The following is a 14,457-nucleotide window of genomic DNA, read 5'->3' on the forward strand; positions in this document are numbered from 1 at the left end:
ACATAGACTATTTTCAAACAGGCAGAAAATTCAAAAAACCAAGGTGCAAAAGGACTTAGGAGTCCTTGTGCAGGATTCCCTAAAAGTTAACTTCCAGGTTGAGTCACTGGTGACGAAGGCAAACACAATGAACACATTCATGTCCTGAAGACTAGAGTATACAAGCAAGGAAGGATATAATACTGAGGCTCCACAGGCCCTGGTGTGGCCTCACTTGGAGTACTGAGAGCAGTTTTGGGCCCCTTATCTAATAAAAGATATACTGACATTGAAGAGGGTTCAGAGGTGGTTTACAACAATGATTCTGGGAATGAAAGGGTTATTGTATTAGGAGCACTTCATGGCTCTGGGCCTGTACTCACTGGAGATTAGAAGAAAAAAAATGGGGGGAGGGTGGAATCTTACAGAAACCTATTGAAAATTGAAAGTCCTAGATAGAGAGGATGTGGAGAAAATGTTTCCTATATTGGGTGAGTCTAAGACCAGCGTGTATAGCCTGAGATTAGAGGGACGTCCATTTAGAATGAAGATGAGGAAAAATTTCTTTAGCCAGAGAGCTGAATCTGTGAAAATTTGCTGCCATGAACGGCCGAGGAGGCTTGGTCATTGGGTATATTTAAGGCAGAGATTGGTAGTTTCTTGTTTAGTCAAGCCTACAGGGAGAAGGCAGGAGAATAGGGCTCCGAGGGAAAAAGAATCAGCTCTGATGAAATGGTGGAGCAGACTTGATGGTCTGAATTGTGTAATTCTGCTTTTTGCCCCCATGTCTTATGGGAATAAGAACTTCTGACATTTTACCACTCCTCGGTTCAAACATTTTGTTATAGCTCTCTGCATAGCTAGAAGGGACCTGGCAATTTGACTTAGACACAAGAGCCAAGTCAGTTGGTCACATGAGATTTGGTGGCATGGACTCATTGGGTCGGAAGGGGTTGTTGCTGTCCTGCATCTCTAAATTAAAGTAACATGTTAAGAAATGCCTCCCATTTGCAGCCAAAGTCTCATAAGCAATAAGAAAATAAACACTCATTTCTGGTTTTTGGTTGAACACTGGTTTGGATACCAAATGACCCAAGGAACTCCAAACATAATTGTGGGGTAGATCAGTCTGAATAGGATAACTAAATACTCTGTGCAGCAAATTTGCCAGGAAAATCAATACAATATCATTTAACATTTTTTTATCTTGATCCTTCAGCAAATAGATCTTAGAACATCCACTGGAGTTTCTTGATAGGTACAAAATTAAGTTCAACAGCGTTTCACAGAAGTTATTCTAAAATGGACAACTTCAGCAATCTAATACATCCATGGGAACAAAGAGCTGGTTAGTATATAAAGCTAAAAATCTAAGCTGTAATGATGCCTAGTTCACAGTTTAAGAGTTACAGTTCAAAATGCTTTATAGTATAGGAACTCAGAATATACTTTTGGGAACACTTCATCACGCAGATAGTAAAATCATTAATGCTGCTAGTAAATGATTTCTGCTGCTTCAGCAGTGCCAATTTGCTCAACAGAATGTCTTGCATGCATCTGAGACAGATTTCATGAGTGAATGGATTTTCAAGTAGACAAAACAGTAAACTCAGACCAAGTACTACACTAATCTAGGGATGGCACATTTATGGAAAGTAGGTGAATTACTGATTCGATTGCGATATATCATTATTTCAACATTCTTCCATTGAAATGATAAGTAAATATAAATAGCACAGTTTAACAGCTGGGTGAGGAATGTAGCAGGTGGAATTCTGAAAGACAGAAAGAACCACCAGGGGCCAAAGTAAATACCAATCAACATCTGCCACAAAATCAATAATTATTGGGGGAGATGGTGGGGGGAGACCAAGAGAGGAGAATCAGTATTTTCAATACAATGTGCCAGCCCATATACTATACAGCTTAAGTCTGCACCCTACCTGGCCATCTGATACTGAGTTAGAGATCCTAGTGGTGCTTCCAGACCCCCCATTTTCTTCTTTCTAATGAGAGAACAGGAGACTCGTTTCCACCTTGTCATTGTGTTACACCTCCACTCTCTCAGGTTGTATAAAAACACAATTATAAATCACTATCACTAAAATGTCTATAAATAAATCTCTATGCACATTATCCCCAATCTAACAAAATATGCACCTTGCACACTTAAATCAATCTAATGCTGTTTAAGTAGAATGAGGGAGATCTCTTTCAAACATATTGAGTGGACAGAGTGGACATGGAGAGGATGTTTCCAATAGTGGGATAGTCTAGGACCAGAGGGCACAGCCTCACAGTGCAAGGGCATCCCTTTAGAACAGAGATAAGGAGGAATTTCTTTAGGAAGAAGGCGGTGAATTTGTGGAATTCATTGCCACAGGCGGCCTTGAAGGCCAAGTCACTGGGTATATTTAAAGCAGAGGTCAATAGGCTCTTGGTTAATACGGGGGTTGAAGGGTTACATGAAGAAGGCAGGAGAATGGGGTTGAGAGGGTTATAAAAACATTTGACTGAATAGTATAGTATATGATGGGCCGAATGACCTAATTCTGCTCCTTGGTTTATGGTCTCATTTACTTCAATGAGGGACTACGAAGATGTCAAGGCTCAGTCAAACAAACATCCAGACTCATTAAAAAGGATAGTCCTCTGTTTGGCAGGGAGGGTGACCTGAGCACTGGGTTCTACCCGAAGTAAAACACATTGAGTGGGCATTCTTTTTAATCATAAAATTAGAGCAGACCCATTCTCAGAGCTCAGATTGTTTGTTAAATTGTTTCATTAACCAAACCAGGAGAGGGACAGGGAGTCATGATGCAGGACACTTGACAAGAATCAGTCCACATGGAGCTGGTCACACCAGACTGTAACTTTATATAATGTTAAATTCTTGGAAATGAAACCAGAATCCATCAGACCATAATTACACCAATTTGAATAAGCACATCAGTCTCCAAATGGTGCAATGTTAACTCCAGTGTTAAATTATGTTAGGCACCAGTTCTACGTGGAAAATGATACAAAATATACCAAATGAATTATTCATATTGGGTAAACTCAGTTCAGCAGGGCAGTTAACTTTAGATAAGCAGCTTCTGACTACAAGTAGATTTATTCTACTTTTACACCTTGTTCCAGAAAAAGAACATTTCTCATCTCAGAAGGAACCATGCACAGAGCATTCTCCTCCTCACATTGGGTCCCCCGCCCCTCACTCTGCCCGTCTGCCTTCCCCAATTCCCTCACTTGATTTCATTGCAATTTTCTCTCCTAGCAAGATTTCATCATGTCCAGTCCTTTGCTGCTTCCACCATACCTCCCAACTTCTGCTACTTCCACTTGCTCCTCCATCTGCCAATCATCCCTCCTCACCCCAATACACTGATCACTTACTAGCTCTTGCTTCACCCCTCCCCTGCTGTGCCTTTGTACTGGCCAACCCACCCCCACCCCATTCTATTTTTTTGGTCCAGGTGAAGGTGGCAACCTGATTCGTCAACAGCATCAGAACCAGATGAAACCATTCAACCCACTGAGTCTGTTCCACATTCCATCATAGCTGATTTATTTTCTCTCTCAACCCCATTCTCCAGCCTTTGTCCTATAACCTTTGACACCCTGACTAATCAAAATCTATCAACCTCTGTTTTAAGTACACCGTCCAACAATGCTACCTGGTGTTCCTCCAGTATCATGTGCTGCTGCATTCAGAATTTCTATTTAGGATGAGGCCTTGCTGCCTCCCAGTTTATGTGTCCAAATTCCACCAGAGAGTAAATGACGAATGCTAAATTCATTGCAAATGAAAGCTGGGTTGAAACCTTGGGAGCAGCTGACCTAACTGCACTGCAGAAACACCTTCAACAGAGACTGGAGTGTTTCAAGATGACAGGTTACCACTACTCTTGCAAGGACATGTAAAATTGGACATTAAATACCAGCTTTATTCGGGAGCTCATAATTTTCTAAATTTATTCCAAAAGGACAGAATGAACTTTTAGAAAAAGGAATAAAAAAGGTAAAATTTACCTGGAAACACAGACAAACTGCGGGAGGAACTCAGTCGGCCAGGCAGCACTTATCAAAGAGATGTTTCAGGCAGAGACCCCCTGAAATGTTGACTGTGCTCTTTTCCATAGATGTTGCCTGGCCTGCTGGGTTCCTCTAGCTGGTTAGATTTCCGGCATCAGCAGATTTTCTTATGCTTGTGAAAAATGACCTGGATATTGTGCTTTAAAAGAACTATATACAATGCCAAGCATTGGAAGAATATTTCATGGAATATAATATTCAAATATCAGAAAGGCATGGCAAAACTAGGCAAAAAGTTCCATTTACAAACATATATAATCCTTAGGGCCAGAGGGGAAAAGATCTAACTGATTTAGTCAATGGAAAAATACAAGTAAAAGGTTCAACTGCAGGAGTATGAACATACTCAAAAGTAAAGCAATAACAATTTTGAGATTTCTGCTCTAATCTAGAAATATTAATGTCACAGAATCAATTAGGTAAGAGAAAGTATGACTCAAAGATCTGTGAAGAAATGGCTTTCAAACCACGAGTATTAGAAAAACAAGATCTATTCCATTGGGATAGACTTCACTTGAACAAGGGCCAGTGTTCTAACAAAATAGCTAGATCTAAAGATAAGGCTTCAAACTGTATAGTTGTGGGATAGGCACTGGGGAAAGCAAAGGGGATTGAGAGAGAAAATTTATGAATGTAAACAGAATCTATGATCACAAAATTAAAAAAAACAATGTATCCAGGACTACATACAATGTCATCTTTTAATTACATATTTTAAATTTAATCTTAATGCTTACATTTACATCAATTTTAATAATTTAAAAAATATTAATTATGAGTTTTTGTGGATTCACTGGAGGAAAGTCTCCACTTCGTTTTACCACCAGTCCAAGGGTGAGAGTATTCCACAAGTGGGCTCTCATATCCTTGGCATTTGAGCACAGGTGCTGTTGAGGTCTAGCTATACCTTGCTGACAAACAGAGGATGTTTAGATTTGTGTATACAGCTCAGGCAAGCAAGGATAGTTAGTTTTGAGAGTCTGGAATGGGTCCTTTAAGGCTGTCATCAGGCAAGGGTAGTGGGGTTAAGCTCCCACTACCTATTAAATGCTCCCAATGGCATTCATCTTAAATAGCCACTGACAACCAATTCCAGCTCTTGGTTTAGTTAATAAGCTCGGCAGAACTGTTACTACCAACATGAGAAGAGGCAAAACCTGGTGACTGGCACCTTAAAACCAGTTACTTTGGGCAGAAAGGGTTCATCAACAGTGTCTGATAGCTCATCTAAAAGGAAACTTTGATCTCAAACCTCACTGCTATTTGGGGAAAGCTTCCAGAGTAAACACTGAGGAGAAATCCAGAGCTGGAGTCCCTAAGGCAGAACGATGCTGAGTTTAATGCTTTAAACTCCTGCAATATCATCTGTATCAGCCTCTGCTGCTCCCTTGGATTCATCAGCAGAGTGGAGAGAGGGAGCCTGCTGCTTGCTGTCCATTTCATACTACCTTGGCTTGCATATGACAACTAGGTAGCAACATCCACGGTCAAGCCTGAGCAATGGAAGAGTCCTCAGAGTCTGGACTCTGAGGACTCTTGATTAGTCACAACATCAAAAGTTACAGGGAGAAGGCAGGAGAATGGGGTTGAAAGGTATAATAGATCATACATAATGGAATGCTAGAGCAGACTTGACGGGCTGAATGGCTTAAATGTGCTCCTATGTTATACGGTCTTATGAAATGGGCTCTCCAGCCACCGCCAGTTGCCCATTTAATCTAAGTGTTGTGCTTCAACTCTCCAAAGGATTTATAAGATGCCCCCATACAAGAGATAATTATTCAAAATTAGATCTCAGTGTTTTGAAAATAATAGACCAGCATGACCGAGAATTGGAAAACAATAGCAATGAATGGATCTTCAAATAAGCTGCTGTCGGGATTGCAGATGCCAACAATGTACATAAAGAGGATCAGGTTTATGTTATAAAGGTAAAGGAGCAACATGGACTACAAGGCAGATGCAGCAGCGTTCGGAATATTGATGTTACAGAGAACGAACAAGGACATAGCAGATGAACTGCACTGTGCAGAAATGTGAGAAATGAGTTTGTGAGATGCGAGATATCCAGTTGGATAAGGTGGTGAAAAATTGAATAGCACCGGTGTTCAAAGAGAACTAGATATTCTTTTACATAAGATAATGAGAGGCATTGATCATGTGGATAGTCAAAGGCTTTCTCCCCAGGGCTGAAATGGCTAGCATGAGAGGGCACAGTTTTAAAGTGTTTAGAAGTAGGTACAAAGGAGATGCCAGGGGCGTTTTTTTTTAAAAAAACACGGAGAGTGGTGAGTATGTGGAATGGGCTGCCAGCGACGGTGGTGGAAGTGGATACAATAGGGTTTTTTTTTTAAAAAAGAGACTCCTGGATAGGTACATGGAGCTTTCTAAGGTAATGTCCTTCCTAAGACATGTTCAGCACAGCTTTGTGCGCCCAAGGGCCTGTACTGTGCTGTAGGTTTTCTATGTTTCTATGAATCAGAATACGTGGGTACAGAAAGCAAATAGGAAGTCAGGTGACAGGTTGGCCTTGCATGCATCAAAAGTGATGTCTCAACAAAAATCAGGATAATGATGTCCTACTTGTTCTCCACCATTTTTACTGCCCTCACCTGCATCTCCCCCATTTCCCAGAAATCAGTGCTCACTCCATCTACCTGCTGCCTCAACAGGAATAGAGTTTCTTTTGCCCTCACATACCACCCATGAGCCTTCCCATCCAATACACAAGTCTCCGCAACTTCCGCCATCTTCAACAGGATCCTACCACCAAACATATCTCTACGCCTCCATCCCCCATACCAATCTCTACTTTCCACAAAGATCGCTTCCCCCATGATCCCTCTGACTCCCTCATCACCATTCAGAGACTCAAACAGTCCTTCTGGGTGAGATTCCTTGCTGCCTAGGTAGCCTCCTCTACACTAGTGAGACCCGACAGAGATTGGGGAAATTGCTTTGTCGAGCATCTCTGCTCCATCCACAGAAAGTGGGATTTTGCAGTGGCCAACCATTTCAATTCCTATCCCCATTCCCATTCTGACACCTCACGTTCTAAATAAGCAGCTATAAATCGATTTTACCAATTTTCCTCTCTGGCCTCCCTCCTCTTGCCCTGTCTCCCATGGTCCATTCTCCTTCTCTGGTCCTTTACTGTTTCCATCTATCACCTCCCAGCTTCTTATTTCATACCCTCTCCCTCACCCACCTGGCATCACCCATCAACTTCTAACTTGTACCTTCTTATTCCAACACCTTCCTCCTTCCTATCCAGTCCTGCTGAAGGGTCTTGGCCTGAAACATTGACTGTTTATTCATTTTCCATCGATGCTGTCCAAGATCCTCCAGCATTTTGTGTATGTTGCTCAGAATCAGATGCATTATTTTTATTAAAGTTTGTTGTGAAATAAGTTGTTCTGCAGCAATAGGACAGTGCAGAAAGAGAAACAGTGCTCATGCATTTTCAGAAATCTGATGGCAGACAGGAAAGAAGCTGCTCCTAGAACATTGAGCCTGTGTCTGAACTGTACCTGCTCTCCAATGGTAGTAATGAGAAGAGAGCATGTGCTGGGTGGTTAGAGCCCTTAATGGTGGATGCTCCTCTTTGAGAGATCACCTTTAGAAGATGTCCTTGATGGTGGGGAGGCTAGCACGCATGGTGGAGCTGGCTGAATTTAAAACCCTCTGCAGATTTTTCCCCCCAATACTGTATATTAGCCACTCCAGACCAGATGCTGATATAACTAGTTTGAAGGCTCCTCATGGTTGATCTGTTGAAATTTGCTAGCATTTAGATGAACGGTAAAACCATCCAGAATATTGTGTAGAAGTTCCCCTAACTGAGGAAGGATACCCTTCCTCAGTTTGATTCCTGGGATGTCAGGATACCAAGCAGACTGGGCTGATAAGAGTTTAAAAGAATGTGACACGATCTCACGGCATACAAAATTCTTACAGGATTCATCTGTACTGATGTGGAATTGTTGCGTCCTCTGGTTGGGGTGTCCACCATTAGGGACTGCATTTCCTAGATGTCATTCAGTGCAAAGGTGAAAATGAATTTCTTCACACAGAAAAGTGAGATTTTAAGCTATGGTAATTAAATGACCAAGTGTATTGGTGACAGAAATCAGGAAGATCTGAAGGTCAGACAAACATAAAATATAGCAGCAGAACTAGGTCATTCAGCCCATCAAATGTGATGTACCATTCAATCATAGCTGATTTATATGCCTCTCCACTGCCTTCTTCCCATAACCTTTAATACTTTTACTAATCAATAACCTATCAATCTTTGCTTTAAAAATACCCAGTGACTTGGTCTCCACAACGTCTGTGTGCAATGAATTCCACAGATTCACCACCCTCTAAGAAATTCCTCCTTTATTCTAGAGATATCCCTTGGGGACACAGGTACAGCAGCATCCAATCTAGTATTCCAACAATTAAAATGTAATTTATATTCAGGGAATGACGAGAAAAGTCAGTGCAAGAAAATTAAGCTGAGGTAAAAAACACAACCTTACAGAATAGCAAAGCAGGCATGAGATAGCAAGGCCTTCTCCTGCTTCTATTTCCAATATTCTGACACACTCCATCTGGCTTTATAACACACTTTAAACCCATTTTGTTTGGGCATTTCAGTCATTGGGTATATTTAGCCACGCACAGAATTTCAACTCATTAAATCTGGGACCTAATGAGAGGATGTTTGAAAGATTTTAGTGCTGGTTGCTTTCTGAGATCATAATTATGGGACTGCTTGTGAGCTTTATATAGCCATAGCTTCAAGTTCACTTATAATAGCAACAGGGAGCGCAACCAGATCAGGTTTAGAGACTTAAGAACACAGTTAGTTTCTACACAGAATGTCATTAGATACTGTAATCACCAATAAGGAACAAAGTTATGGGAAGTGATCAGAGAAAAAGAAACCTGGGATGAAATAGGCATAGAGAGAGAAAAAAAATTAAAGTAGAAACATGAAACTACTTTTCAAATGGAAGGATCAACTTGATGGTAAACAGATTATAAAGACTGTCTCTTCAATAAAGGTTCAAGTGCACATATTTCCAATTTGTTTTAAATCCGGAACCTGATATGTCACGATTTCAGTTGCACCTGAGACAAACCTCATCTGTACACAGAACTCCTGCCTCCTTAGTGACAGTTCTTGCTGACCTAACCATCAACATTTTCTGTATCAATCTATTGTTATCGTGGGAATCAGATGCAGCTTCCTAGGCGATTCAATATTTTTCACCTACTGTTTTCCCAAATACAAACTAATCTTTCAGTGTAATTAGCTTGGTCAACTACCAAGAATTACATAGTTTGTAAACAACTTCTAAAGGCAAAACATGGGTTGTTATAATCTTGTCTGTATGAAGTTAGCTCTGTGCTACTGAAATATTCATTTTCAAAATAATTCACGTTTTCACACTAAATGTATGGGGTATAATATTGTTAGAGTAGGGAATGATGATCAGTATCAACGAGACACTCTGCTGGGACAAAGATCATTTAACAAATTCTGTGGAACATTGTATGAACTTATGATGAAAGAACATACAGTTCCTTATACAGCACCTGTTTCAGAAACAAGGCTGAAACCACCAAACACCATACAGATCAGAATTTTGTGCAGTTAAAAGTTATAGCAGTCTCCATGGAAAGCAAAAATACCATGTATAGATTGATAATCCTATTAGATCTTAAAGCATTAACCACCTTGGTTAATGATAGGGATCAATGACACAAAAGGTGTTGGGGACCCCTGCCTTAAAGACTCTTGCACATTGTTCAGAAATAACAAAACATTTACTAAGAAGAGCATCATGAATGCCACAGAAATAACTTAACACAAGTGTTGGGTGTATGGAACGCCCTGCCAGGGGTGGTGGTAGAGGCAGATACATTAGGGACATTTAAGAAACTCTTAGACAGACACACAGATGATTTTAAAAACTGGTGGGCTATGACAGATTGTTCTTACAACATAAAGGGCCGAAGGGCCTCTACTGTGCTATAGTGTTTTCACGTCCTAAATGAGGGTCTTAGATCATATGCATACTACAAGGAGGGAGATATTTGCAGCATTTAAGTTCATTAAGTTGGGCAGAGTTTCCTGGGCGGACCAAGTGTACCCACCAAACCCCCCCTCCCACCACCAACCCCTGACCAGGGAAGAAATCAGAGACTTTTGCAGAGATACTTGCCTTATCATTAGTCATGGTTGAAGCTCCATGACTGATAGATGGCAAATGTTGTTCCATTGTTCAAGAGGGGTAACAAAGACAGGCCATTGAGACTGACTTCAGTTGCAGAGAAGTTACAAAGAATCTCGAGGAACAAGATCTACCATAATTTGGATAGTCAAGGTCTGATCAGGAATAGTCAGCATGCTTTTGTACATGGGAGGTCATATCTGGAGTTTTTCCAAAGAAATAACTAAAGGAATAGATGAAAGAAGGGCAGTAGATATTGGCTACAAGGACTTTTATAAGGCCTGTGACAAAGCCCCACATGGCAGGCTGATTTGAAAGGTTAGGTCACATTAAACTTTGGGAAGGTGGATTCAGAATTGGCTGGATGATAGAAACAGAGTGATAGTTGGTTGATTCTCTGACTGAAGGCTTGTCACTCAATGGGGTCAGTGTTATTCATTTTATGTAAATGATTTGCAAGTGACTATAAATGGCATGAGTTTGCTACAACACTAAATTAGGGGTCTTGCTGATAATGAAGCAGGTTACAATGAATTGCAGAGATCCTAACCAGATAAGGAGATGGACTGAGAAATGGTAAATAGATTTCAATTGTTAGATAATTGTGAGGTGATGTACTTTGGACGGCCAAATCAGGTTAGGATCTACACAATGAAAGGTAGCACTGACATCTGCTGTGGAACCTGGGAGTATGGTTTGCTGAAAGTGGCCCCACTTTTCCAGTACAGTGTGCTGTAAAAATTGTTAGCCTCAATCGAGTTTAGGAACAGAAACATTATGTTAGTTTCTCAAGAGTCACTGATGAGACTGCACTTTGGAGTAATATGCATAGTTTCACTCACCCTCTTATAGGAAAAGCATTGACAAGCTGGGGAGAGTGCAGAAGAGAACTACAAAGATGCTGCATGGACAAGAGGGCCAGATCCATAGGGAGAAGAAGACCATGCTTAACCTTTATTCCCTGGAGAATGAGAGGTGACCTCAGAAGTTTTTAAAATCATGAAAGATATGGATAATTTGAACAGTCAGTCTTTTCCCCAGGGTTAACAAGTCCAAAACTAGAGAACACAGACAGAAGAATGGAGAGATTTAAAAGACCTGAGAAGTAACTTCTTTCCATAGAGGGTTGCAAGTACATAGAAAGAGCTTACAGCATATGTACTAGAGTGGGTACAATTCCACATTTAATAGGCTTTTGGATAGGTACATGGAGTGAAGGGGTTTGGAGGGTTATGGGCTGAACATAGGCAACTGTGACTATGCTGTGGTCAGCATAGACAGGTTGGGCTGAAGTGGCCATTTTCTTGCTGTACTGCTCTTATTAGAAAAAGCCACCCCTGTGCTCCAAGCTTCAGCATTGATCAGCAAGAGCAAGTTATGGTCATCTTCATGGTAGCTTGCTGCAGGTCTGCTATGTATAGTTGAATGATAATTAAACTTCACTCTGGCAGCTGCCTAGGAAATCTCCCCAAGAACTTGTACACAGCGTTAAGCTGCCGCAGCGACTGGTATACTAATACTAAGGCCAAGATAAAGTTGGAAAAAAAACACAATGTTTTTGTGACAATGTTGTGGGTCAAATTTACCTATTTCACACAATGTCTCTTACGCTCTTCGGTATAATGCACTCACCGAATTAGGATAATTCAGGTAGCAGATCGCACAAACCATGTCCTGTGATGATGACCTTGTGTTCATCTGCCGTGTTCGAGATTTTTTATAAGGATTAACTACGTGACACTCCGCGAAAAGCTTCTCCAGGTTCCCGTCGAAATATCTGTAACAATTAAGTTTGGGATTACTTAGAGAAAGCAAATTTCAGTTTTCAATCTTCACATGGTGACATTTGAAAAAGGTACTCACAACAAACTGCTAGAATTAATTACACAATTTTAATATAATGGATTCTGGTTAATCGCCCCGGCTGCTTATTTTGGGCTTATATTTGTTTTCAAAGGAACAAAAACTAAGAAAATAGCAGGGATTCCATTTGTTCATTTGCAACAACATGTTGCTTAACTGGGACAGGAGACTGTTCGAACTAGCTTCAGTCATGTACACTTGTATGGCCATTAGACACTACACTGTGCTTAGAGTGAACAGTTTTTAAATAGCAAACACGAGGAAATCTGCAGATGCTGAAAATTCAAGCAACACACACAAAATGCTGGTGGAACACAGCAGGCCAGGCAGCATCTATAGGGAGAAGCACTGTCGACATTTTGGGCCGAGACCCTTCGTCAGGACTAACTGAAAGGAAAGATAAGAGATTTGAAAGTAGTGGGGGGGGGGGGGGGGAAGAGGGGGAAATGCAAAATGTTAGGAGAAGACCAGAGGGGGTGGGGTGAAGCTGAGAGCCAGAAAGGTGATTAGCAAAAGGGATACAGAGCTGGAGAAGGGAAAGGATCATGGGATGGGAGGCCTAGGGAGAAAGAAAGGGGGAGGGGAGCACCAGAGGGAGGAAAAAAACTAAATATATCAGGGATGGGGTAAGAAGGGGAGGAGGGGCATTAACGGAAGTTAGAAGTCATTGACTTCTCTAAGTTCCGTTAATGGATGGCATGAACATTGACAGCGCTTCTCCCTATAGATGCTGCCTGGCCTGCTGTGTTCCACCAGCATTTTGTGAGAGTTTTTAAATAGCAGCAGTTGTGTGTGTTTTGTGGTCAAAAAGCAGTGCTTTTTGTCACTAATTGTTAATACAATTCAGAACTTTTTTGCTCACTGTGGTTTCAAGCTTTCAGACTTGGAGATGCCAGAAATGGCCGGCAATGAAAACGAGATTTCACTACATCAACAAGTTAGGAACCATGAAGAATTTGAAAGCATTAATAATCACCTTGAGTGTTATAATGAAAATGAAGATTTGGAGGACATAATCATGGAAAGCATTGTATGAAAGCATCCCATTATCTACATAAGGTAGATGTGCTCTTTCATTCATTTACTGTCAATCAAAAGAACATTGTAGTGGGTGAATTGCTCTGTCAATAACTATCAGGAACTAATAGTTTTATAATGCTGTAGTACTATTGATAGTGTCACCCAACCCCACCTCAAGAGTAGCTGAATTGCATGGACAAGTTTATATCAACAATTAATAACAGCAATAGACATTAGGCCCTTGAACCCTGCATGATCACTTATCAAAATCATGTCTAAGCTACCTCCAGCACTTTGCTTACATCCCTTGATTCTCTCCATGTCCAGAAATCTATCAATCTGTTTTCAACTGAACTTCGATTATCCTCTGGAATACAGAATTCCAGGAAGAAAGACCACAAAGAGCAGTGACTGGTTTGAGGCGGTCCAACATCATGACTCCCGTCATCGAAGCCAAGTGTGCAGCTCTCAAGAGTACAAGCTCTCACCATTCGACCAAACATCCCAGGCACTTCCGAGTTGCTAGAAATAAAGTGCAACAGACTGCAAGGCAGTGCGCAAATGAGCACTGGCTCCAGCTCAGTGAGAACATTCAGACAGCACCCCTGAAGTCATCTAGCGGTGAAATAATCACTGATAAAAACAAGCAGATGGAACACTGGGTAGAACACTACTCTGAGCTCTACTCGAGGGAAAATGTTGTTGTTAGCTCAGCCATTGATGCCATCGATTGTCTACCAGTCATGGATGAACTTGACTCCAAACCAACCATTGAGGACCTCGGCAAGGCAATTGACAGTCTAGCCCCAGGGAGAGCTCCTGGCAATGATTGGATTCCTCCAGACCTGATCAAACACTGCAAGAGCTCACTCCAACCTTTACATGAGGTCCTTCATCAGTGCTGGAAGGAAGGAGCCGTACCACAGGATATGCGCGACTCCAAAATCATCATTTTGTACACGAACAAGGGTGATAGAATCAACAGCAACAACTACAGGGGTATCTCCCTCCTGAGTATTGTTCGTGTAACTCTGGCATGTCTACAAACTCTGGCAGAATGGTTCTACCTAGTCTCAAGGTGGTTTCGTGCAAGGAGGTCAACTGTCGACATGATTTTCTCACTCCGCCAACTGCAGGAGAAGTGCAGGGAACAACAGAAACTCCTCTGTGTTGCTTTCATCGACTTGACCAAGACATTCGACCTTGTCAGCAGGGATGGGCTCTTTCAGATTCTCCTCAATCGTCTGTCCCCCAAAACTCCAAAGTATCATCG

The 14,457-nt window shown here is 41.4% G+C and overlaps 1 protein-coding gene across 2 annotated transcripts in view; it reads right to left on the minus strand.

Annotated features, from left to right (window-relative positions):
- LOC132378749 (E3 ubiquitin-protein ligase ARIH1) overlaps positions 1–14,457 on the minus strand; it is a 102,828-nt gene that overhangs the window by 54,929 nt on the left and 33,442 nt on the right. Inside the window, exons 3-4 of one of the 2 annotated variants that reach the window (XM_059945882.1) lie at positions 11,934–12,078; positions 1,923–1,985 (exon numbers count right to left, since the gene is read on the minus strand). In XM_059945882.1, coding sequence (XP_059801865.1) covers positions 1,923–1,985; positions 11,934–12,078 — 208 coding nt within the window. The remainder of the gene's footprint in view (positions 1–1,922; positions 1,986–11,933; positions 12,079–14,457) is intronic. The other variant, XM_059945883.1, reaches the window with a different exon arrangement.

The sequence above is a fragment of the Hypanus sabinus genome, chromosome 21, assembly GCF_030144855.1.
Source record: "Hypanus sabinus isolate sHypSab1 chromosome 21, sHypSab1.hap1, whole genome shotgun sequence".
Taxonomy (NCBI): Eukaryota; Metazoa; Chordata; class Chondrichthyes; order Myliobatiformes; family Dasyatidae; genus Hypanus; species Hypanus sabinus.